Raw genomic sequence first — 26,307 nt, forward strand, 5'->3', positions numbered from 1 at the left:
TGCAGTCAGCCGTTGTTCTGCCTTTGCTGTGGGTCACCTAGCGGCTCTCCACCGCTCTGTGGCTTAAAGCTTGGAATGCGGATGCCGCTTCCAAAAGGTCTCTCGCTGAGCTTCCCTTTATGGGTGGCCGTCTTCTTGGCAAACGCCTTGATGAGATTATCTCTGAGGCAATGGGAGGTAAGAGTTCCTTGTTACCTCAAAATAAGGCTCGCCCTACTTCCCAAAGGAAGTCCTTTTCCTTTTGGTCCTTTCGGACCTCTGCACCAGTAAAGGGTCTGGGCAGGCGCCCTCGTTCTGGGCCCGCCCGTCTTGTAAGTCGGACTCCAACCGGTCCGGCCGTTTTGCGCCCAAATCGGGCAACCGATACCCACTTCTGCATGAAGTGAGGCCCCCACCCGCGGTTTCTTTTCAGGTGGGAGGTCGTCTCTTGTTTTTCCGAGACACCTGGACCTCACACATTCAGGACTCTTGGGTCAGGGACGTGGTGTCCAACGGTTACCGGATCAAATTCGCCTCCCTTCCGAGGGATCGCTTTTTCGATCCCGGGCTCCCCGGTCTCTTCCTCTGGCGAAGCAATTTCGAGCGGCTCTCCAGACTCTGCTTCTCCAGGGGGTTATCGTCCCCGTTCCTCCAGGGGAACGTTTTCGGGGTTTCTATTCAAATCTTTTTGTGGTCCCCAAGAAGGACGATTCTGTGCGACCAATCCTAGACCTCAGGCGTCTCAACCGTCACCTTCTCATCCGCCACTTCAGAATGGAATCTCTCCGTTCGGTGGTGGCGTCCTTGGAACAAGGAGAGTTTGTTTCATCGGTGGACATCAAGGATGCCTACCTCCATGTGACAATATTTCCAGACCATCATCGGTACCTCCGCTTTGCGGTTCCGGAGGGGCACTTTCAATTTGTACCCCTTTGGTCTAGCCACGGCTCCTCGGGTCTTTACAAAGATCCTTGCGCCAGTGATGGGCCTGTTACGGTCGAGGGGAATCTCTGTGATACCCTATCTGGACGACCTTCTCATCAAGGCTCCAACCAGAGCCCAGACTCTGGAGAATCTGGACATCACTCTCCACACTCTGACTCGCTTCGGGTGGATGGTCAACCGGGACAAGTCAGTTCTCCGTCCTACCCAGTCTCTAACCTTTCTTGGACTTCGATTCGACACGGCCTCTGCCCGAATTTATCCAGTTGCGGGTGCACTCCCTTCGGACCCAGGTATCAGTCTCCATCCGTACTTGTATGGAAGTCCTGAGTCGGATGGTGGCAACTTTGGAGGCCGTACCCTTTGCCCAGTTTCATTACCTCCCCCTTCAACTGGCGATTCTCTCTCGATGGAACAGGTCTCCTCTGTCCCTTGATCGTCAGATTGTTCTCCCTCGCAGGGTCCGTCAGTCTCTGCTCTGGTGGCTCCACTCCCCCTTTCTTCTCCAAGGGCGGTCGTTTCTTCCCCTTCACTGGCAGGTTGTTACAACGGATGCCAGCCGTTCAGGGATTGGGCGGTTCAGGGACTCTGGTCTCGCCCGGAGACCCTTCTTCCGATAAACATATTGGAATTACGGGCAATTCTTCTTTGTCTTCTTCATTGGGAGTCTTGTCTTCAGTCCTGTCCTGTCCATGTTCAGTCGGACAACGCCACGGCCGTGGCGTACATAAATCGACAGGACGGCACTCGCAGCTCGGCAGCCATGGCCGAGGTGACAAAGATTCTCACCTGGGCGGAGAGCAAGGTTCCGGCCATTCCGGCGATTCACATTCCGGGAGTGCTCAACTGGGAAGCGGACTTCCTCAGTCGGTCCTACCCGACCCCGACGAGTGGTCTCTTCATCCGGAGGTCTTCGCGCAGCTCTGCGACCTCTGGGGCATTCCGGACGTGGACCTCTTCGCGTCCCAGCACAATCGGAAGATCCTTCCGTTTGTGTCCAAGTCCCGGGACCCTCAGGCTCTGGCCGTGAACGCCCTAGTGATTCCTTGGGCGAGATTTGCCCTACCCTATCTGTTCCCTCCTCTTCCGCTCCTTCCCAGGGTGCTGAGGAAGCTCAAGGCAGAGGACGTCCCCGCCATTCTGATAGCTCCAGATTGGCCCCGAAGCTCGTGGTACGCTGACGTAGTCAGGCTCCTGGACGACGCTCCTCTGCGTCTTCCGCTCCGCCCGGACCTACTCTCTCAGGGTCCTCTTTGCCACCCCAATTTACAGTCGCTGCATTTGACGGCATGGCGGTTGAGACCGCAGGTTTTGAGTGCCCGTGGGTTCTCTTCCCAAGTTATTCACACCATGCTCAAGGCTCGTAAGCCCTCCTCCGCAAGAATTTACCACCGTACTTGGCGGTCTTATTTTCGTTGGTGTAAAGCTCAGGACTTCTCCCCGGTAACCTTCTCGGTTCCCCGTCTTCTCTCCTTTTTGCAGTCGGGGTTGGAACTGGGGTTGTTTCTCAGTTCCCTTAAAGGTCAGGTTTCGGCCCTTGCTGTTCTTTTCCAGCGGCCCCTGGCTTCTAATTCTAATGTCCAGACTTTCCTGCAAGGAGTGGCGCACGCTGCTCCTTATCGGTCACCCTCTCCCCCATGGGACTTGAATTTGGTTCTGAGTGCCCTCCAGGGTGCACCCTTTGAGCCCCTTAGAGAGGTGTCTCTACTCCTCCTTTCTTGGAAAGTGGCGTTTCTTGTTGCTATCACCTCCATCCGGAGGGTGTCTGAACTGGCAGTTCTTTCCTGCCATTCTCAGTTTCTGGTGATCCACCAGGATAAGGTTTTTTTCCGGCCAGATCCTTCCTTTTTGCCTAAGGTGGTCTCTGCCTTTCATCTCAATGAGGACATTGTCCTCCCATCCTTTTGTCCTGCTCCTTCTCATCCTAAGGAGCGCTTACTACACAAGCTGGATGTAGTTTGGGCTGTTCGGTCTTATCTCTCCATCACTACTTTGTTTCGTCAGTGTGATTCCTTTTTCGTCCTTACGGAAGGTCGTTGCAAGGGACAACCTGCTTCCAAGGCCACCATTTCTCGGTGGATTCGGTGCGCCATTTCGGAAGCCTATCGCTGTAAGGGGAAGATTCCTCCTTTGAGGGTTGTGGCTCATTCTACCCGTTCTGTTGGGGAATCCTGGGCTCTCCAGAATAGAGCCTCGGCCTCGCAGATTTGCAAGGCGGCTACTTGGTCATCTTTGCACACTTTCTCGAGGTTTTACCGAGTCCGTACTTTCGCATCGGCTGATGCTAGTCTGGGTCTTAAAGTGTTGCAGGCGGCAGTGGATCGGCCGTCCGCCTGATTACTTATCTGCCCACCCAAGGGACGGCTTTGGTACGTCCCACGGTTTGTGTCCCCCAATGGAGCCGATAGAGAAAAGTAGATTTTTGTTTGCTTACCGTAAAATCTCTTTCTCGAAGGATCCATTGGGGGACACAGCTCCCGCCCTTTTGGGATTTTCCTTTGGTTCTCTGTCCGAGGGTGTGTTCAGTTATTATTTTTCTTTTGGTTCTCGGACAGTTTTGGGTTTTTCTTTGACCTGTTGGTCTCCTCCTATTGCTTTGGAACTTAAACTGATTAGCTCAGAGCCTGAAGGCGGGTATATATATATATATATATATATATATATTATATATATATATATTATATATATAATATATATATATATATATATATATATATATATATATACACAATATATATATATATATAATATATATATTATATATATATAATATATATATAATATATATATAATATATATTATATATATATATATATATATATATATATAATTTTTTTTTTTTTTTTTTTTTTTAAATGAACATGTGCCAGAAAGTTAAACAGATTTGTAAATGACTTCTATTAAAAAAATATTTGTCCAGACAGACAGAAAAGAAATTCAAAAAGAAAAGAACTTCCTGTGGGGCATACAGCAGCTGATAAGTACTTGAAGGATTAGATTTTTTTTTTAATTAGAAGTAATTTACAAATCTGTTTTAACTTTCTAGCACCAGTTGATTTAAATGGGCACTGTCAGATACAGAAACTTTTGAAATGTTGTAAAGCATGTATAACCAATAGGTTTTGCAATTGCTTTCATTAGAAAATTTTGAGTATTTCATACTAAAAAAAAAAAGCCAGTCAAACAACTGCCCCCCTGCCTGCTTGGACACATACTAGTCCTGCTGTGTCCATGAGTCATCACCTATGTCATGGACACACTTCCTTGATTGACAGCTGTGAGCGCAGGGCTCACACCTTGAGGAAAAATCCTCCCACTGTCATCCTGTGTCCCATTACTGTCATTGAGGACAAGCTGGGAGTTGTAGTTTTGCTAATGCTAGGGGAGATGTGAGCAGACAGCATACTGAGGGAGGGGGCGGAGACCTGCACAGTGAGACCATGCCCCCTCCCTTTGAGGAATTCAGACTAGTGAGCTAAATTAAGTGTAATAAAAATAAATAAAGGTGCTAGATTGTCTTTGCTTCATTTATTTTACTTTATTTATTTTACATTTTTTTTTTAAACATTTTTTACCTGAATTACGAAGTTGTGTTGCTCTGTCATTTTGTTTGGCAGACCCCTTAGTTCAGATTGCTGTGGACAATTCTAGGAACATCCTCTACACCCGTTCAGAGAAAGGTGTACTACAGGTAACCTATACAGATCATCTCTCATAGGGGCTTAGTTATAAAGTGCACATGAAAATAATGCTGGTTTAATTTTGCAGGTATATGACTTGGGGTACGATGGTAACGGAATGAGCAGAGTGGCTTCTGTGTCCCAGAACTCTATAGTCTCCGCTGCAGGGAATATTGCCAGGTAAAGACAACCTCATCATATACTAGGGGAGGATGTTATCAGAATGGACAATAACTTTGTTTGAAGCATGACTGTAATTTGTACAGATTTTTGACATGTCGCCCAGAAAGTGAAAAAGTTAAGATTGCACTTGTTACAATCTCCGGAGGCCTCCTGTGATCGAGTCCGGAGGCCTCCTGTGATCGAGTCCGGAGGCCTCCTGTGATCGAGTCCGGAGGCCTCCTGTGATCGAGTCCGGAGGCCTCCTGTGATCGAGTCCGGAGGCCTCCTGTGATCGAGTCCGGAGGCCTCCTGTGATAGTGAAGCGCTCAGTATCTCTCTTTACTCCCTGGCTGGACACCAGAACCAACTGATGTGCTCCGTAGACTATTATGGAGCACATCAGTTGGATCGCGGGGCCGGCTACCACACGCTCCTTATCACATTGGGTCTCAGTACCTTGTGTGATCGAAACATTTGACGTGTCTGGACAACATGTGAATCGTTTATACAAATGAGCGTAACACTCATAACAATCATACAAGCTATATTAAAAAGCATCACTGTGCAAAGGGGTTCTCGGGTATTGGGGATGGCCACAATGATATGGCTTCCAAGAGCAAAGGCCATAAAGCTGTAAGTTGCTGAGGACTACTTTGTCTCTGCTTAAAGAGGTACTCCGGCAGAAAACTTTTTTTATTTTTATTTTTTTAAATCAACTGGTGCCTGAAAGTTAAACAGATGTGTAAATTAGAAGAAAGCAGGTAGATGCCAGCGGATAAGAAACTTCACCTTTATTTGCATCACATTAAAAGCATGAACATGGAGAGACTTCAGAAAGACAAACGATTAAAAGCCTTGGAGTAAGCGCCAAGCATGACGCGTGATGAAAGGTCACATGACCTGAAATGCGTCATGCTTGGCGCTTACTCCAAGGCTTTTAATCGTTTGTCTTTCTGAAGTCTCTCCATGTTCATGCTTTTAATGTGATGCAAATAAAGGTGAAGTTTCTTATCCGCTGGCATCTACCTGCTTCCTTCTAAACTTGGAGGACTATCCTGCCGTGCGGTGACCCGGTGAGCTGACAATCTACTATTTTTGCAGATCTGTAAATTACTTCTATTTAAAAATCCTAATCCTTCCAGTACTTATCAGCTGCTGTATACTACAGAGGAAGTTCTTATCTTTTGGAATTTCCTTTGTCTGTACACAGTGCTCTCTGCTGACACCTCTGTCTATGTCAGGAATTGTCGAGAGCTGGAGCAAATACTCATAGCAAACCTGTCCTGCTCTGGTGTCAGCAGGGAGCGCTGTGGTCAGACAAAAGGAATTCAAAAAGAAAAGAACTTCCTCTGTATTATGCAGCAGCTGATAAGTACTGGAAGGATTAAAATGTTTAAATAGAAATAATTTACAAATCTGTTTAACTTTCTGGCACCGGTTGATTCAAAAAATATATATATTTCCACCCTAGTACCCCTTTAACTTTCCATTGCGTCTTTTCAGTAACATTAACTTTGCTTCCACCCCCCCCCTCTGTGTTCTCAACCCAGGACAATAGATCGCTCAGTTTTCAAACCCATCGTCCAGATTGCGGTGATTGAGAAGTCTGAATCTGTGAATTGTCACCTACTAGCTATTACTCATGCAGGTGAGTATTGTCTTATGCAGTAAAATAACTGCTTTACACTTTTTTTTTATTTATTTATTTTTTCCATATGCCGTAATTCCACAAAAGTCTCTGGGTGCCCTATTTTAGCAACCAGAAAGTTGTATGAAACTGTAATACTTTTGAGCACGTGTGTTCTGTCATTGGCTGCCATCAAGGTAAATTTCACGCTTAAAGGGGTAGTCCAGTGCTGAAAAATGTATCCTCTATCCTAAGGATAGGGGATGAGTTTCAGATCGTGGGGTGTCCCACTGCTGGTGCCCCCCGCAATCTCCTGTACGGGACCCCGGCTTGCTGGGCAGATAGCGCGTGTTGACCACCGCATGGAGCGTCGGCCGAAACGACCCCTTAATACATCGCTATGGCAGAGCCGGAGATTGCAGAAGGCATTGCTCTGGCTCTACCATAGAGTTGTATTGAGGAGGTGTGTTAATAAAGTCTTATACAGTGCTGTTGCTTCATATTAAAGCAATACTGTAGTGGAATATACTTTGGAAAATGTTCCCAAAAGTCGGGGGTCGTCTTATACGCCGGGTGCTGCAGTCAGCCTGGACTGCCGACTGCAGCATCCGCCCCATTTGCCAGCCCCCCCCCCCCACCTGATTAATTGATAAATTTTCCTCGTCACATTTGGGACATCCCTGTGTGCAAAAAGATCTTTTTGGGACACAAGGATGTCCCTGTTACCTTTCTGCGGCCCCGCATTAACTTTAAAAACGCAGGGGCCGCCGGGAGGTAGCGCACTCAGGGATGTCCCGTGCGTGCGCCCATAGAATAAGCAGAGCGGAGCAGCGAGGACATGCGCATGGTAAGTTACCAGCGGCATGTCATCTTTGGTACTCCGACCTCCGGTCCTGGGACCTACTGCCATGGCCTATAGACGGAGCAGCGGTGGTCGGAGCACTGAAGTGGGGCAGTACACAGATATACAGCCTCCAACCATACACTGCATATGGCTGAAGGCTGTAAGTCTGTGGGGTTCACTGCCTACCTAATGTGGGGGAACTATACTGCCTACCAAATGTGGGGGGGAACTATACTGCCAACCTAATGTGGGCGGGAACTATACTGCCAACCTAGTGTGGGGGGGAACTATACTGCCAACCTAATGTGGGGGGGAACTATACTGCCAACCTAATGTGGGGGGGAACTATACTGCCAACCTAGTGTGGGGGGGAACTATACTGCCAACCTAGTGTGGGGGGGAACTATACTGCCAACCTAGTGTGGGGGGGAACTATACTGCCAACCTAGTGTGGGGGGGATCTATACTGCCAACCTAGTGTGGGGGGGAACTATACTGCCAACCTAATGTGGGGGGAACTATACTGCACCTAATGTGGGGGGAACTATACTGCCAACCTAGTGTGGGGGAACTATACTGCCAACCTAGTGTGGGGGGGAACTATACTGCCAACCTAATGTGGGGGGAACTATACTGCACCTAATGTGGGGGGAACTATACTGCCAACCTAGTGTGGGGGAACTATACTGCCAACCTAATGTGGGGGGAACTATACTGCACCTAATGTGGGGGGAACTATACTGCCAACCTAATGTGGGTAGTACCCAGAGGGGTAGTCTTATACGGCGAGTATGTCCAAAACTCTATATTTTAACTGTAAAAGTTGTGGTTCGTCTTATATGCCGTAAAATACAGTAACTTATCCCCTATCCTTCGGATACAGTATTCCTTTCATCTACCGGACACTTGTTAGAGTAGTGAACTGGGTCCCACTCCTTTAGCATAGAGCAACAGTATCAAATAACCACCAGATTCCATTTTCTGTGCCAGTGTCCCACACCATTTAATTTGCAGAATAAAATCCTAGATAGTGGAGGTATTGGTGACATTTACAAACATCATGTCTGCAATGCTCATTGTTTTTCATAGGATGATTTTATGCAGATTTTTAATGTGAGTTTTTTCTTTTCCCCCAGGTGTCCGGCTCTACTTCAGTACTGGTCCATTTAGGCAGCCTGCAGCTCCCCCCTCCATGTTGACCTTGGTGCACGTCCGCTTACCACCTGGATTTTCGGCCTCCTCCACCATGGAGAAGCCTTCAAAAGTTCACAAAGCCCTGTATAATGATGGTAAGTGATTGAGAAGAATACTGGTATAGGATGTATTCACACTATACAGATCTGCAGAAAAACTGCAGAGTTTCCACACCAATATATTTTAAATCTGTTGTGAAAATGTGGATTTTCTGCTGCGAACAATCCTCAGTGTATCCATCCTGTGTGTTAATTTTTACATTACCCAATCATGCATTAATTCTATCCTTTTTCATATTTCTTTTCCTAGGTGTTCTGCTTATGGCTGCTTCTGAAAATGAAGATCATGACATATTGTGGTGCATGAACCATGACTTGTTTCCATTCCAGAGGCCACTGATGGAGATGCAGGTAAAAGCAATGTTACGTCATTTTCCATTAGATTGATCACCCAGTAATCCACTTAAAGGGGTATTCCAGGAGAAAAAAAACTTTTTATTTATTTTTTAAATCAACTGGCTCCAGAAAGTTAAACAGATTTGTAAATTACTTCTATTAAACAATCTTAATCCTTCCAATAGTTATCAGCTGCTGAAGTTGAGTTGTTCTTTTCTGTCTGGCAACAGTGCTCTCTGCTGACATCTCTGCTTGTTTCTGAACTGCACAGAGTAGAAGAGGTTTTCTATGGGGATTTGCTTCTACTCTGGACAGTTCTTGAGACAGGTGTCATCAGAGAGCCCTTAGAAAAGAACAACTCAACTTTAGCAGCTCATAAGTCTTGAAAGGATTAAGATTTTTAAATAGAAGTCATTAAAAAAATATGGTTAACTTTCTGGCACCAGTTGATGTAAAAAAAAAAAAAAAAAAAAAAAAATGTTTTCCAGGGGTGTACCCTTTTAAAGGGGTAGTCCAGTGGTGAAAAACTTATCCCCGATCCTAAGCATAGGGGATAAGTTTGAGATTGCAGGGGGTCCGACCGCTGGGGCCCCCTGCGATCTCTTTGTACGGGGGCCAGGCTCTCCGGCCAGATAGCGGGTGTCGACCCCCTCACGAAGCGGCGGCCGACACGCCCCCTCAATACATCTCTATGGCAGAGCCGGAGATTGCCGAAGGCAGCGCTTCGGCTCTGCCATAGAGTTGTATTGAGGGGGCGTGTCGGCCGCCACTTCGTGCAGGGTCGACACGCCCCCTTCCCGCGGGCTGTCGGGGCTCCGTACAGGAGATCGCAGGGGGCCCCAGCGGTCGGACCCCCCTGCGATCGGACCCCCCTGCGATCTCAAACTTATTCCCCATCCTTAGGATAGGGGATACGTTGTTCACCACTGGAGTTCTCCTTTAAGTACAAGGAAATAACAACCAATTGGTGGCTACACACGACGTGGAACATTGTTGAATTTTATACGTAATAACTTTGCTTCCATTTTCAGGTGACTGCACCCGTTGATGGTCATTCCTGGACTCTTGCTTCTATAGATGAAATAAAGGTTGAGAAGGTTGTAACTCCACTAAACAAAGACTTAATCCCTGTGACGGACCCCCCTGTGATGACACGACAACACATTGTTCCCCCAAAGAAGTTTGTGCTGCTCTCTGCTAAGGTCTGTAGTGGTTCCTTGTGGGACAGACCTTTAGTATTGGACGAGCTGCACATGATGGATAACTTTGCCTTTTGTGTATTGCAGGGAAGTCATATATTCCACAAACTCAGGCCGGTAGATCAGCTCCGACTTCTTCTTGTCAGTAGTGCTGGAGGAGAAGGGGAAGATGTTGAGCGCTTCTTCAAATTACAACAGGTATTTTTTTTTTTTTGTTAGTTTTAGTCTTTGTTCACACAAGAGAGAACGTCACTCATCGCACACCTCCGCCCGGACCGAGGATGCGTTCAAGCAACAATCGCTGAGCCTGCCAGAGCGCACATGGGGGCGGAGGACAGGTAGCAGGGGATAAGAGAGGGGGGTTGGTAAATAAGTGAATAATGTGGTCCAGGAGAGGGGGGAGAGGAGGGCTGAAATATGTCACAGGGGCATCGGGGGGAGATATATAATGACAGAAGGCATCAGAGGGGGTGTAATGTCACAGGGAGCATGAAAATATAATGGCACAGGGGGCATCAGAAGGGGTAATATAATGGCACAGGTGGCCCTACCTGATAAAGGGACATACCTACCTGAAGGGGGGGGGGGGGGGGGGCTACCTACTTAAAGGAATACTGTAGTGCAAAATAAGTAATCCCTTATGGATCGAGGCGAGTCTGACCGCTGGGACCCCCTCCTGCGATCTCATGTACTGGGCCCCGGCAGTAGGCATGAAGCGAGTGTCCCCAGCATGACGCGGCAGCTGAAATGCCTCTATAGGATACATGGGGGGGGTTGGCATCCCAGTGATGTTGGTAGGAGCTGCCCCTTTCTTCCGCTGATCAGTGGGGCTCTCGGGGTCTAACCACCAGCCACTGGGAACCACCACGCTCTCTAAAAGGTTACGTTCACATACAGAATCTCCGTGCAGAAATATCAGGTATTTATTATCCGGAATTCTGCTCAGAGAGTGGCTGCCGGCGATATCCTTCCACTCTAGGACTGCGTGGACCTTCGTCTTCACTTTTGACGGCAACGCTGTACTCGCGTAATTCTGCAGTAAGAATAAACATGTTCATTCTTTCTGTGGCGGAATTTCCGTCAGCGGAATGCCCCTTCACGTCATGGTTTAGGTTGACGCAACAGATTTCCTGAGCGCAGAAATCCCTTAGTGTAAACGTACCGGAACAGGGACCAGACCTCTTGTTGAATGGAACAGTTTTTCGGCACGCGCTCCATTCACTGTCTATAGGAGAGCAGAAGACACCTGAGTGTTGTACTGTGGTGTCTGTCTCTCCCACAGACAATGAATGGACCGTGTGTCACCACACTCTGCTCTATTCACCAGAGAGAATCAGGCCACCATTTTTTATTATTTTTTTATTTAATTTAATTTATTTTTTTAGCCATTTTAACCTGAAAATGACGATGGACGTCTATGCTCGCCCAATGACAGTTAACTGGGTATGACGCGGGCTCCCGACTCGAGCCCGCGTCATACCGGCCGGCCCCCAGCTGATTCCTGTCCCTGGTGGTCCAGTGGGGTGCATCGCGGGGGTCCCGCCTTTGGGACCCCCGCAATCTCCGTGCAGCACCTGCATTCTCTGCCAGGCTGCTGCTTCAGTCTCGGAAACCTCTGTGTTTCCTGGACTGAAAACATGACATCAATCCACGCCCCCTTGTGACATCTCACCACGCCCCCTCCATTCACGTCTATGGGAGGGGGCGTGACGGCCGTCACGCCCCCTCCCATAGACGTGAATGGAGGGGACATGGCTTGTCACATCTCCAGCCCCAGGAAACACAGAGGTTTCCGAGACTGGAGCAGCAGCCCGGCTTAAAATGCGGGTGCTGCACAGAGAGCAGACATCTTATCCCCGCAATACCCCTTTAAAACCCCTTTGGCCGCAATACCCCTTTAAAACTATGGAGGATGACTTATTTTCGTTTTTATGTAATTTCTTAAGAATTTCTGCTGTTCTTATCCACCAAGAGTATACATTTTTTTTGCAATTATAACAATGTCTTCTTTTTTTAGCAGGATGAAGCCTGTGCAACCTGCTTAATCCTTGCATGTTCACATGCGGCTTGTGACCGAGAGATCTCTGTCTGGGCTACTCGGGCATTTTATAGGTAGTTACATAATATTTACTCTAATGTTTATTTCTACAGGTTAAAGGGGTACGCCGGTGCGAAGACATCTTATCCCCTATCCAAAGGATAGGGGATAAGATGCCTGACCGCGGGGGTCCCACCGCTATCCCACCACACCTGTCACGCCCCCTCCATAGGCTTGCATTGAGAGGGCGGAGCGTGACGTCACAATGCTCCGGCCCCCGTGATCGCCAGTAATCAGACCCGGAGGGAACATGCTACGGGGACTGATTAGAACGGGAGGTGCTGTGTGCAAGATCACGGGGGTCCCCAGCAGTGGGACCCCTACGATCAGGCATCTTATCCCCTATCCTTTGGATAGGGGATTAGTTTTCTTAGCGCCGGAGTACCCCTTTACAGAATGAATTAATTTTGAATTCTTTTACTGTAGATATGGAGGTGAAGCCCAGATGAGATTCCAGCCTTCTCTTCCTGCCCCTGCAAATGCCGGTGCAATGTTCGGTTCACCTCTGCCAGTTGGTAAGAAGACATCATTATGTCATAGTAGACAACTTTATCTGCATTATTTTTTTATATGTTCCAATATGTGTTTTAGTGACGGCTACTACGGCATTTTACTAAGCTATTTAGGGATAGTGGCCAAGATGTGCTGCTTTCTTTAATAGGCACCTCACAGACATCCTTTTCACAGGATAAGGGGATAAGATGCCCCGCAGAATAAGGGGATAGAATAAGGGGATAAGATGCCCCGCAGAATAAGGGGATAAGATGCCCCGCAGAATAAGGGGATAAGATGCCCCGCAGAATAAGGGGATAAGATGCCCCGCAGAATAAGGGGATAAGATGCCCCGCAGAATAAGGGGATAAGATGCCCCGCAGAATAAGGGGATAAAATGCCCCGCAGAATAAGGGGATAAGATGCCCCGCAGGATAAGGGGATAAGATGCCCCGCAGGATAAGGGGATAAGATGCCCCGCAGGATAAGGGGATAAGATGCCCCGCAGGATAAGGGGATAAGATGCCCCGCAGGATAAGGGGATAAGATGCCCCGCAGGATAAGGGGATAAGATGCCCCGCAGGATAAGGGGATAAGATGCCCCGCAGGATAAGGGGATAAGATGCCCCGCAGGATAAGGGGATAAGATGCCCCGCAGGATAAGGGGATAAGATGCCCCGCAGGATAAGGGGATAAGATGCCCCGCAGGATAAGGGGATAAGATGCCCCGCAGGATAAGGGGATAAGATGCCCCGCAGGATAAGGGGATAAGATGCCCCGCAGGATAAGGGGATAAGATGCCCCGCAGGATAAGGGGATAAGATGGCCCCCGCAGGATAAGGGGATAAGATGGCCCCCGCAGGATAAGGGGATAAGATGGCCCCCGCAGGATAAGGGGATAAGATGGCCCCCGCAGGATAAGGGGATAAGATGGCCCCCGCAGGATAAGGGGATAAGATGGCCCCCGCAGGATAAGGGGATAAGATGGCCCCCGCAGGATAAGGGGATAAGATGGCCCCCGCAGGATAAGGGGATAAGATGGCCCCCGCAGGATAAGGGGATAAGATGGCCCCCGCAGGATAAGGGGATAAGATGGCCCCCGCAGGATAAGGGGATAAGATGGCCCCCGCAGGATAAGGGGATAAGATGGCCCCCGCAGGATAAGGGGATAAGATGGCCCCCGCAGGATAAGGGGATAAGATGGCCCCCGCAGGATAAGGGGATAAGATGGCCCCCGCAGCATAAGCTAGGGGGACGAGTCGCCCCGCAGGCTAGGGGGACGAGTCGCCCCGCAGGCTAGGGGGACGAGTCGCCCCGCAGGCTAGGGGGACGAGTCGCCCCGCAGGGTAGGGGGATTTGTCTGATTGCGGGGGGTCCGACCGCTGGGAACCCTGCTATCTCCTGCCTCTGCTCTCTTAGTTATGTTGACCATCGTATGAAGCGGTGCGGTGGTATACATGCTCCCTCCATGCATTTCTATAGAAGACCTGCATGGAAGGGGCATGTCAACCACACCGCTGTATTTATCTAGATCAGGGTTTCCCAACCAGGGTGCCTCCAGCTGTAGCAAAACTACATCTCCCAGCATGTCCGGACAGCCTTTGGCTGTCCAGGCATGCTGGGAGTTTTAGTTTTGCAACAGCTGGAGGCACCCTAGTTGGGAAAAACTGACTAAAAATGCGGTATCTCTGGCAATCCCATAAAGATGCATGGAGGGGGCATGTCGACCACTGCTCTATGAGCATTTCTCAAGTGTCTTAAATTGAAGATCTCCTTTAACCCCTCTACAACCTGTGACTACCGTTATATATCCTTTTCATGATTAGGGTCACCCCTACCTATAAGCAGTCCGATGCCGAGCTTCCTGGCTACACCGGCTCAAGGTATGTCTTTGGGGGGGGGGGGGGGGGAATGTATACGTGTGTGTGTATATATATATGTGTGTATGTTACTCAGTCAATGCAGCACTACTCAACCAAAAGTGCACAGTGCCAGTGCCCCGACCTGATCACAGTCCATGCAATATAAGAAAATGGCGCAGCACTCAAAAAATTTCAATAAAACTGAATTTATTCCTTCATGTCCAACAAAAAAAGCGACGTTTCAACTCTTCAATTGTGCTTTTTTCAAGCATGAAAAAAGCTCCATTGAGGAGCTCAAACGTCGCTTTTTTTGTTGGACATGAAGGAATAAATTCAGTTTCTCTATCGGCTCCATTGGGGGACACAGACCGTGGGTGTATGCTGCTGTCTCTAGGAGGCGTGACACTATGGTAACAAAAAAGTCAGCTCCTCCCAGCAGGATATACCCGCCTTCAGGCTCTGAGCTAGTCAGTTAAAGCTTAGTGTCCGAATTCTCCAGACCAGGTCTTCTGATTTTTTTGTTTTCCTAGTATAGGGACGTGTTAGTTTTTTATTCCTTTTTCTGTTTTCAGGTGGGGACTCAGGGACTGCGGTTCCCCGTTTCCCCATTGCGAGTAAGGGGGCACAGACATTGCGTATATGCGCTATTCTCCCCCCCCCCCCCCCCGCCAACGGTCAGCACCTGGGTTGGTACCTCATGGGTCCGGGTCCCCCTATTTCCCTGCTCGCCTCACTCGCACATAGCATCCAGGTGTGATGCAGGTAACTAAAGCTGACTGAAGACTTCACTGTAGACTCCATTAGGTAAGTTTTTCTGACTGAGGTAAATACTTCCCTTTACGGGTGGCCGTCTTTTTGGCAAACGCCTTGATGAGATTATCTCTTAGGCAACAGGAGTTCATTGTTACCTCAAAATAAGGCTCTCCCTACTTCCCAAAGGAAGTCCTTTTCCTTTCGGTCCTTTAGGACCTCTGGCTCCAGCAAAGGGTTCGGGCAGGCGCCCTCACGGGACAAGAAGGCTCCCTCGTTCCAGGCACGCCCGTCTTGGAAGTCAGACTCCAACCGGTCCGGCCGTTTTGTGCCCAAATCAGGAAACCGCAAACCCACTTCTGCATGAAGTGAGGCCCCCACCCGCGGTTTCTTCTCGGGTGGGAGGTCGTCTCTTGCGTTTTCGAGACCTCTGGACCTCACACATTCAGGACTCTTGGGTCAGGGACGTGGTGTCCAACGGTTACCGAATCAAATTTGCCTCCCTTCCGAGGGATGACTTTTTTCGCTCCCGGGCCCCCCGGTCTCGTCCTCTGGCTAAGCAATTTCGAGCGGCTCTCCAGTCTCTGCTTCTCCAGGGGGTTATCGTTCCTGTTTCTCCAGGGGAACGGTTTCAGGGTTTCTATTCAAATCTTTTTGTGGTCCCCAAGAAGGACGGTTCTGTGCGACCAATCCTAGACCTCAAGCGTCTCAACTGTCACCTTCTCATCCGCCACTTCCGAATGGAATCTCTCTGTTCGGTGGTGGCGTCCCTGGAACAAGGGGAGTTCCTTTCATCGGTGGACATCAAGGATGCCTACCTCCATGTGCCAATATTCCCAGGCCATCATCGGTACCTCCGCTTTGCGGTTCCGGAGGGGCACTTTCAATTCGTAGCCCTCCCCTTTGGTCTAGCCATGGCTCCTCGGGTCTTTACACAGATCCTTGCGCCAGTGATGGGCCTGTTACGGTCGAGGGGAAGCTCGGTGATACCCTATCTGGACAACCTTCTCATCAAAGCTCCAACCAGAACCCAGACTCAGGAGAATCTGGACGTCACTCTCCACACTCTGATTTGCTTTGGGTGGATGGTCAACCGGGACAAGTCAGTCCTCAGTCCTACCAAGTCTCTAACCTTCCTGGGACTTCGATTCGACACAGCCTCTGCCCGAATTGGTCTTCCGCTGGACAAAAGTCTGGCGCTCCGGTCGGAGGTCTGCTCCCTTCGGACCCGGGTATCAGTCTCCATCCACACTTGTATGGAAGTCCTGGGTCGGATGGTGGCAACTATGGAGGCCGTACCCTTTGCCCAGTTTCATTACCGCCCCCTTCAACTGGCGATTCTCTCTCGATGGAACAGGACTCCTCTGTCCCTCGATCGTCAGATTGTTCTCCCTCGCAGGGTCCCTCAGTCTCTGCTCTGGTGGCTCTGCTCCCCCCTTCTTCTCCAAGGGCGGTCGTTTCTTACCCTTAACTGGCAGGTTGTTACAACGGATGCCAGCCTGTCGGGCAGGGGCGGCGTGTTCAGGGATTGGACGGTACAGGGACTCTGGTCTCCCCAGAAGACCCTTCTTCCGATAAACATATTGGAATTACGGGCGATTCTACTTTGTCTTCTTCATTGGGAGTCCCGTCTTCAGTCCTGTCCTGTCAGCGTTCAGTCGGACAACGCCATGGCCGTGGCGTACATAAATCGACAGGGCGGCACTCGCAGCTCGGCTGCCATGGCCGAGGTGACCAAGATCCTCACCTGGGCGGAGAACAAGGTTCCGGCCATTTCGGCGATTCGTATTCCGGGAGTCCTCACCCGACCCCAGCGAGTGGTCTCTACATCCAGAGGTCTTCGCGCAGCTCTGTGACCTCTGGGGCATTCCGGATGTGGACCTCTTCGCCCTCAGGCTCTGGCCGTGGACGCCCTAGTCATTCCTTGGGCAGGGTTTGCCCTACCCTATCTGTTCCCTCCTCTTCCGCTGCTGAGGAAGCTCAAGGCGGAGGACATCCCCGCCATTCTGGTAGCTCCAGATTGGCCCCGAAGGTCGTGGTACGCCGACGTAGTCAGGCTCCTGAACGACGCTCCACTGTGCCTTCCGCTCCGCCCGGACCTACTCTCTCAGGGTCCTCTTTGCCACCCCAATTTACAGTCGCTGCATTTGACAGCGTGGCGGTTGAGACCGCGGTTTTGAGGGCCCGCGGGTTCTCTTCCCAAGTCATTCACACCATGCTTAAGGCTTGTAAGCCCTCCTCCGCAAGAATTTACCACCGTACTTGGCGGTCTTATTTTCGTTGGTGTGAAGCTCAGGACTTCTCCCGGGTAACCTTCTCGGTTCCCCGTCTTCTCTCCTTTTTGCAGCCGGGGTTGGAACTGGGGTTGTCTCTCAGTTCACTTAAAGGTCAGGTTTCGACCCTTGCTGTTCTTTTCCAGCGGCCCCTGGCTTCTAATTCTCATGTCCGGACCTTCTTTCAAGGAGTGGCGCACGCTGTTCCTTCTTATCGGTCACCCTCTCCCCCATGGGACTTGAATTTGGTTCTGAGTGCCCTCCAGGGTGCACCCTTTGAGCCCCTTAGAGAGGTGTCTCTCCGCCTCCTTTCTTGGAAAGTGGCGTTTCTTGTTGCTATCACCTCCATCCGGAGGGTGTCTGAACTGACAGCTCTTTCCTGCCGTTCTCTGTTTCTGGTGATCCACCAGGATAAGGTTGTTTTCCAGCCAGATCCTTCCTTTTTGCCTAAGGTGGTCTCGGCCTTTCATCTCAATGAGGACATTGTCCTCCCGTCTTTTTGTCCTGCTCCTTCTCATCCTAGGGAGCGCTTACTACACAAGCTGGATGTAGTTCGGGCTGTTCGGTCTTATCTCTCCATCACTTCTTCGTTTCGTCAGAGTGATTCCTTTTTCGTCCTTATGGAAGGTTGTCGCAGGGGACAACCTGCTTCCAAGGCCACCATTTCTCGGTGGATTCGGTCCGCCATTTCGGAAGCCTATCGCTGTAAGGGGAAGATTCCTCCTTTCAGGGTTGTGGCTCATTCTACCCGTTCTGTTGGGGCATCCTGGGCTCTCCAGAATAGAGCCTCGGCCTCGCAGATTTGCAAGGTGGCTACCTGGTCGTCTTTGCACACTTTCTCGAGGTCTTACCGAGTTCATACTTCCGCATCGGCTGATGCTAATCTGGGCCGTAAAGTGTTGCAGGCGGCAGTGGATCGGCCGTCAGCCTGACTGCTTATCTGCCCACCCAAGGGACGGCTTTGGTACATCCCACGGTCTGTGTCCCCCAATGGAGCCGATAGAGAAAAGGAGATTTTTGTTTACTTACCGTAAAATTTGTTTCTCGATCCATTGGGGGACACAGCTCCCGCCCTTTTTGGGATTTTCCTTTTGGTTCTCTGTCCGAGGGTGTGTTCAGTTATGTTTTTTTCTTCTGGTTCTTGGACAGTTTGGGGTTTTTCTTTGACTTGTTGGTCTCCTATTGCTCTGGAACTTAAACTGATTAGCTCAGAGCCTGAAGGCAGGTATATCCTGCTGGGAGGAGCCGACTTTTTTATTACCATAGTGTCACACCTCCTAGAGACAGCAGCATACACCCACGGTCTGTGTCCCCCAATGGATCCTTCGAGAAAGAGATTTTACGGTAAGTAAACAAAAATCTACTTTTTCTACATTTTTTGAGTGCTGCACCACTTTTTTATATATATATATATGTGTGTGTGTATATATGTAATATTATTGTTGGTTCTTGTATATCTTGATGTGTGCATACAAGTAATGCCAAATGATGAATAACCCATATAATTTCAGGTGTCTATCCTCCAAATATATCTACTCCAGTGTATTCAGTAGCAAGTCCTGCCAGTCAGTCTACTGCTCCTCTGCCGCCTGGTTTACTGGGCTCAGAAATGGTCTTTTCTGGAAAATGCAAAGGAATTTGCATTTATTTTACACGTATTATCAAGTGAGATTTTAAACTATTAAAGAAAAAAAAGTTGAGTGTTATTTAGGTAAAGAATCAATGCTAACAATGCAGTGCTGGTGTTTTCTCAGTAACATCTGGGATGGAAGCATGATTGTGGAAAGAAGTTTTAAGGTTGAAAACCGAGATGTCACAGCGGTGAGACTTCATTTTCCCATTGCACACTTTCTCTACATTTCTTGAAAATCTTAAGACAAAGTAATGGTGGCTCAAGAGTTAAGAGTACTCCGGTGGGGGAAAAAAGTTTTCAAATCAACTGGTGCAAGATAGTTATACAGATTAGTAAATTACTTCTATATAAAAATCTTAATCCTTCCAGTACTTATCAGCTGCTGTATGCTCCAGAGGAAGTTGTGTAGTTCTTTCCAGTCTGACCACAGTGCTCTCTGCTGACACCTCTGTCCATGTCAGGAACTGTCCAAAGCAGGAGAGGTTTGCTATGGGGATTTGCTCTTACTCTGGACAGTTCCTGACACGGACAGTATGGATCGACCGATTATCGACCGATATTCATGATTTTGGGCGTTATCGGTATCGCACCACCCACCGCATTGCGACCGACAAACCCCCCCCCAATGCACTGCCCTGGCCCCATTGCCTCCCCCATCCCTGGTTTTATAATTACCTGTTCCCGGGGGCCGGGGTCCACGCTACTTCTGGCTCCTGCTGCGTGCCTGCGTTACGCTGTGCGCAATGACGAGTGACGTGACGCGACGTCACCATCAGTGCGCACAGTGACAGCTCAGGAGGACGCCACCGGGGCCAGATGTAGAGTGGACCCTGGGAACAGGTAATTATAAAACCGGGGATGGGGGCGTGGTGTGGTGGGGGGCGCGGTGTGGTGGTGGTAGGACTCAGGAGGACCCCCGGACAGGCAGGGGGAGAGAAGCGGGTGGAGGCGGCAGCCGGTTTAAATCAATGATCTGCAGCAGGGGGGGGGGGGGGGGGGCGGAAGGATAAATAGCCGATAACCTATACTGATATTCCGGTATAAGTTATCGGCCCTAACCTCCACAGATTATCGGTATCGGCCCTAAAAAATCGATATCGGTCGATCCCTAACGGACAGAGGTGTCAGCAGAGAGCACTGTGGTCAGATTGGAAAGAACTACATAACTTCCTGTGGAGCATACAGCAGCTGATAAGTACTGGAAGGATTAAGATTTTTATATAGGAAGTAATTTACTAATTTGTATAACTTTGTGACTTTCTGGGACCAGTTGATGTGAAAACATATGTTTTCCACCGGAGTACACATTTAAAGCAAAATGTCTTGTGTTTTTCTGGATCAGGGTTTCCCAACCAGTGTGCCTCCAGCTGTTACAAAACTACATCTCCCAGCATGCCCAGACAGTCTTTGGCATTCCGGACATGCTGGGAGTTGTAGTTTTGCAACAGCTGGAGGCACCTTAGTTGGGAAAAAATGACTAAAAATGTTAAGGGATAAATGTCTGATCTGTAGAATTGGGTCTGGATCTGCATGTCGGCAGTTAGGAGGAGCAGTCGAGCATGCATTCTGCTGCTCCTGTGAAAGTCTGTGGGACTGATGGAGACTACAAAATACATTATCCCCACTGACTTAAAATTAAGCAGAATTGGTAAAGCTAAATTGCTGGATAATAGAGTTGAGTTCCGCTGTGTGACCTCATTTGCCTTTGAGAACTTGTGAGAACAAAGATCACTGCGTAGAAGCGACTTCCCCGAAATAACTTGCAGATCATCGCACCAGACATGCAAAGATATAATATGCTAATTTACAAGTATGTTTTTACCCTAAATACATGCATACATGAATATGGTCACAATTACTAGAATTAAACACTTGGCTTGTATTCTTGCACACTCTGACTCCATCTTGAATTTCTACTTAACCCTTTAAGTACTCCAGTGGAAAACAAATGTTTTTAAATCAACTGGTGCCAGAAAGTTAAACAGATTTGTAAATTAAGTCTTCTTAATCCTTCCAGTACTTATCAGCTGCTGTATACTACAGAGAAATTTGTAAAGTTCTTTTCTGTCTGACCACAGTGCATTCTGTCCGTGTCAGGAACTGTCCAGATTAGAAGCAAATCCTTATAGCAAACCTCACAAATTTCTCTGTAGTATACAGCAGCTGATAAGTACTGGAAGAATTACGATTTTTAAATAGTCATTTGCGAATCTGTTTAACTTTCTGTCACCAGTTGATTTGAAAACTTTTTTCTCACTGGAGTTATTCTTTAACACTAGATGTGAACCTAACCTAACAGGCAACATGCAGTAATAAAATACAAGTTCCTTATGCAATGCTAAGACAATATATATATATATATATATATATATATATAATATATATATATTTAAAAAATGATCGATTTTCTTTATATCCTGTACTATTCAGATTGACAGCAGCATCTCGCCCCTAGTACTGCAGTCAGTTCTACAGGAGCTAAAAGGGTTACTGGAATTTTTGGACAGGAACTCGCAGTTCGGTGCAGGCTCCCTAGGAAATCCAAGGTGAGATGTAGTGTAACAACTATTAACCCTAAAATAACAGCAAGGTGGAAGGTTTTCATATGTTGCTATGGGCAACTTTTCAACTTGTTCTCTGCTCAGGTTTTGATAAATCTCCCCACTTATACCTTTCTATTTGCAGTTTTGGAACACCAGTTAATATTCAGCGTTTGGGTGGCATCAGCCGTCATGATTTGGGTTCTCAACAAGTCCAGCAAGAACTGCAGAGAAAGTACCATAGTAAGTCCAAATCCGATATTATAGGCCATGCAATGCTCCACTGGAGAAAAAAATATGCAAACTAGCTCTCCCCAGATGGAAAAGGGCTTGCTTTCTGGTGCCACCTATTTCTGGTCTTGTCCCTACAAATCAATGCCTTGCCCCTTTTAGGAGCCTTGAAACATGACTGGGGAATATAAGTTGTCAAAATTTCTGCCTAAAGAAGGCGGCACACCAATATAGGTAGATGGTCGGTCAATATAGGCAGATGATCAAGGTGGTGACATCACACCACGCCACCTGCATTCATGTCTATGGGAGGGGGGCGTGCCGTCTGACACGCCCCCTCCCATAGACATGAATGGAGGGGGTGTGGCCGCGACATCACTTACACAACCTCCGACTGAGCATTCTGAACAAAATGTTCCGAACGCTGGAGCACCGGAGTACCCCTTTTAACATACGTTTTCATATGCCTATACTGGATATAGTGCTGCATGCAAGATGATGATGTCATGGCTGTAACTCCATTTCTTATTTTTGCTCTTCAGCTGAGGCCCAGCTACTGGAGAAGACTTCTCTTCAGGGGATCCACATCTTGGTCAGAAAGACCTGTCAAGCCTTAGCATTGTGGAGACTTCTCTGTGAGCACCAGTTACACCACATCGTGTCTGATCTTCAGAAGGTATGTTTGTTTATTAAAGGGGTTCTCGGGGGAACTAAATCCACAGCCCATCCTTTCCCTCTCTCCAAACCATGTATTTGTCTAATTATCATTCATTAGCTATATAGAGCAGTTTTCCTTTTTCAGCTGTCACTTACTTACATGCATGGAGTGAGTTAGAGACGTCATTCTCAGATCCTCCTTGTCTATGTGCAAAGCCTTTACTGAGACTAGCCCCCACCCTCTAACACTATGTGATTTGTGGCTTCACTGTCAGGATCCGGACTGGTATGCGGGGAGGATACTGGAGGTGAATCCTCTGTGCCATAGAGGCGATGGCGTGGGTTGTACTGGGGGATTGGTTCTAAGAAGTTACCGGTGTTCACCAGAGCCCGCCGCAAAGCGGGATGGACTTGCTGCGGCGGTAACTCCCAGGTCGTGTCCCCCAGTAGCGACTCGACCCCTCTGGCAGCTGAGACTGGCTCGGTACACAAGGACTAGACAAAGGCAAGGTCAGACGTAGCAGAAGGTCTGGGCAGGCGGCAATTGTTCGTAGTCAGGGGCAACAGCGGAAGATCTGGATACACAGGCTAGGGATACACACAACGCTTTCTCAGGGCACCAGGCAACAAGATCCGGCAAGGACAGGAAGGGGAAGTGGGTTTTTATATGTTTTGGACTGATTGGGCCAGGCACCAATTAATGGTGCACTGGCCCTTTAAATCTCAGCAAGTTGGCACGCGCGCGCCCTAAGGAGCGGGGCCGCGTGCGCCGGGAGGAAGCAGCAGCGGGAGGACTGTGAGTGACTTGGGATGCGATCCGTGAGCGGGGACGTCCCACCACGCGGATCGCATCCCCGCCGCTGACAGGGGGACAGCGCTGTTAGAGGGAGGACGCCACGAGCGCTCCGCGAAAGCAGCGGGACCTGGAGTGCTCGGTGTTACATTCACAGCCACACCTCCCCTCCCCGCTCTGTGTGACAATTTTGCAGGAGAAAAAAAGCCCAATCTCCTCAGCACATAATGCTGCTCTTTTCCTGCTGTAACTCTAATCACTGACTGCTTCCATTCAGAGAATATCATGATTTATTGCTGGGGGGAAGAATAGTTTGAAAGAAAAGACCTGTACAGTGTGTGCTGCTGTGTGTGTTTACAACACAGCATGAACACAGATAGTAAGAGCAATTGACTGGCAGCCATTACACAGAGCTGCACGGAATGCTGGGAGTTGTAGTCTGGGTTGCAAGCAAGAAAAAAAGAATATAACACGGGCCACAGGAGCTGGCAAAATAACATGGATAACTACAGGGGACACAGAGCAGGTATTGTGGTGGCTTGGGGGCATTTTTATTTTTATTCCCCGGAGCATCCCTTTAAAGCTTAGGTTCTTCACTTACAATGTATTAGGTAAATATCCAGATTGTAGGTGATGTTACATTCAGCAGATATGTTGGGATAATCTCCTGACATGCATTTTACCCCCCCCCCCCCCCCCCCCCCCCCCATACATATACAAAGGCTAAGGTGGTTAGTCAGGTACAAAAAATGCAAAGATACACAGCAAAGATTGGTTGCACTAAATTTGCACCTTTGTGACATAACTCCCAGTCTGCCTGATTTACATTCATTCTTAGCATAGCTTTTGCTTTGCCCTAAACCTTGCCCAGTAAATGATTAGTGAGAGAAGTGTCAGAATGTCTTGTGAGAACACCAATTTCCAGAATATGGAGTGGTTCACGATTACCATGTTTAGGCATAAACAATCTACCCATGGGGCCCAGTGTATGAATGCCTGCCCAGCCCCTCAATTGATGCAGTTGGGAGACGAGAAAATGCAACCTGGGGTTAGGCAGTGTCAACCCACCAGAGGCCTTATCCAGGGGTCAACCCACCAGAGGCCTTATCCAGGGGTCAACCCACCAGAGGCCTTATCCAGGGGTCAAGTCCTTAAGAAAAAAAAGTGTGGGAACTCGCCCAAGTTTTCTACTCAAGGGCTGCTCCTGCTAATGGGAACGGTGTTCCTTCTGTGGAAAAAGTGCATGAACTCCATTCCCATACGTTCCTGCAGGACTTGAGCCTTGGCCTTATCCCAATTAATCAATAGGCCAGAAAAGGAAACAAAGTCAGAAATCAAATGTATTACAAGGGCCATGGATTTTTCAGTATCTTGCAAAAAACGGTAACACATCATCTGCATACATTGCTTTGTGGTCCTCAATACCGCATAACGGAATCTTACATATCTGTAATATTTCTACATTTTGTTAGGGGCGGCTGTTATATTGTAAACATAACTGGGTAGTCTAGCTTAAAGGGGTATTCCAGCCTTAGACATCTTATCCCCTATCCAGAGGATAGGGGATAAGATGTCTGATTGTGGGGGGGCGTGGTATGACAGCACGTCTTCGTCTCTGGAGCAGCGCCTGGCATAGATCGTGGGAGGTCCCAGCGGCGGGGCCCCCGCAATCAGACATTTTAAACCCCTGTCTAAACGATAGATAAGATGTGTCTAAGGCCGGAATACCCCTTTAACTTGTCTGCTTAGACTGTGCCTTCTGAAATATATATATAGTGAATCAACAACCCCGACCTCTTGCTTACCAGCAGATTTAGAACAATTTAATTTTTTATTTTTTTATATAAAAGTCAATTTGTTCTCATGTATTTAGTCTTTTATGCCTGATTTTGTTTCCATTTTCAGGAGCTACAGGAGCAACTGAAAATAACCTCCTTCAAAGACATAGTGACCCGAGACAAGGAGCTGACGGGAGCTCTTGTTGCGTCGCTGATCAATCATTATATCCGTGACAATGCATCAGTGGATGGAATCGGTTCTCGTCTCCAGGAAGTTTGCCCTCTCTTTTATAGCCCCGATGATGCCATATGCTCAAAGGTACATGTGAAGTTACACAGAAAAAAAGTTATTTTAGTTCTTTGCTTTAAGGCTATGAAAATGGAGAAAAAGTTGCACTAAGTTTCAGGCTGCAGTCTTAATTCCTTCATTTTCACCTGTTAAAGGCGTTATCCAGGAATAGAAAAACCAAGCTAATTTATTCCAAAGATGGCACCACTTATATTTTCTATTACAGCTTGGTGCTGTTGTAACACCCCCTCTCCGATTGAGCTTCCAGTGTTTTTTGTTTTTTGTAATCTTCTCATTCAGCACAATGCATCCACCTGAGTCTTGACAAGAGCTTGTAAGATATGCAGGAGGGTGCTGCTCTTCTACCAGGGGTTGTCTCAGGAAACCCCTGCCTAGCTGAGTACACACGGAGTACACTATAAGTGATACACCCAAAGAGAGCAGGAACAATAAACTAGTTTATTGTTTGGAATGAAAACTATGTTGGATTAGTCTGGGTGGCAATTGGGTTATAAATAAGCAGGAAAAGGTAAACTCTATATGGCATAAACACAAATGCAGCAATACAAAAAATTAGGGACACAGGAAAAAGGGAGAATGCTCAGTTAGACTTCCTGGTACCAACCTTAGAAATGGTGGCTGGTGTACTAAAATGGGCACTGTCACCAACTTTTTTTTTTTTATATGTTGTAGTACATTTGTACTACAACATATCTCTAATATAGTTTCATAATTATTTTTTTTTATTAACATGTAATGTAATTTACATTTGAAAACCGGCCACTAGGGGTCTCCCTCCTAGTGGCCGGCTGTAGCCTGGCGTGACGTCACGCCTGAAAAAGGACTGATTTTGGCCTGGCAATCAGTCCTTTTTCATTTAGGCTGCTCT

The 26,307-nt window shown here is 48.2% G+C and overlaps 1 protein-coding gene across 2 annotated transcripts in view; it reads left to right on the forward strand.

Annotated features, from left to right (window-relative positions):
- NUP155 (nucleoporin 155) overlaps positions 1 to 26,307 on the forward strand; it is an 83,958-nt gene that overhangs the window by 22,295 nt on the left and 35,356 nt on the right. The window contains exons 8-23 of one of the 2 annotated variants that reach the window (XM_056546305.1): positions 4,539 to 4,612; positions 4,690 to 4,781; positions 6,314 to 6,411; positions 8,371 to 8,523; positions 8,738 to 8,838; positions 9,855 to 10,025; positions 10,110 to 10,220; positions 12,040 to 12,134; positions 12,547 to 12,635; positions 14,439 to 14,495; positions 19,009 to 19,162; positions 19,252 to 19,318; positions 21,561 to 21,676; positions 21,816 to 21,913; positions 22,444 to 22,577; positions 25,257 to 25,448. In XM_056546305.1, the coding sequence (XP_056402280.1) occupies positions 4,539 to 4,612; positions 4,690 to 4,781; positions 6,314 to 6,411; positions 8,371 to 8,523; positions 8,738 to 8,838; positions 9,855 to 10,025; positions 10,110 to 10,220; positions 12,040 to 12,134; positions 12,547 to 12,635; positions 14,439 to 14,495; positions 19,009 to 19,162; positions 19,252 to 19,318; positions 21,561 to 21,676; positions 21,816 to 21,913; positions 22,444 to 22,577; positions 25,257 to 25,448 (1,802 nt within the window). The remainder of the gene's footprint in view (positions 1 to 4,538; positions 4,613 to 4,689; positions 4,782 to 6,313; positions 6,412 to 8,370; positions 8,524 to 8,737; positions 8,839 to 9,854; positions 10,026 to 10,109; positions 10,221 to 12,039; positions 12,135 to 12,546; positions 12,636 to 14,438; positions 14,496 to 19,008; positions 19,163 to 19,251; positions 19,319 to 21,560; positions 21,677 to 21,815; positions 21,914 to 22,443; positions 22,578 to 25,256; positions 25,449 to 26,307) is intronic. The other variant, XM_056546315.1, reaches the window with a different exon arrangement.

Source organism: Hyla sarda, chromosome 1, assembly GCF_029499605.1.
Source record: "Hyla sarda isolate aHylSar1 chromosome 1, aHylSar1.hap1, whole genome shotgun sequence".
In the NCBI taxonomy this organism is placed as follows: Eukaryota; Metazoa; Chordata; class Amphibia; order Anura; family Hylidae; genus Hyla; species Hyla sarda.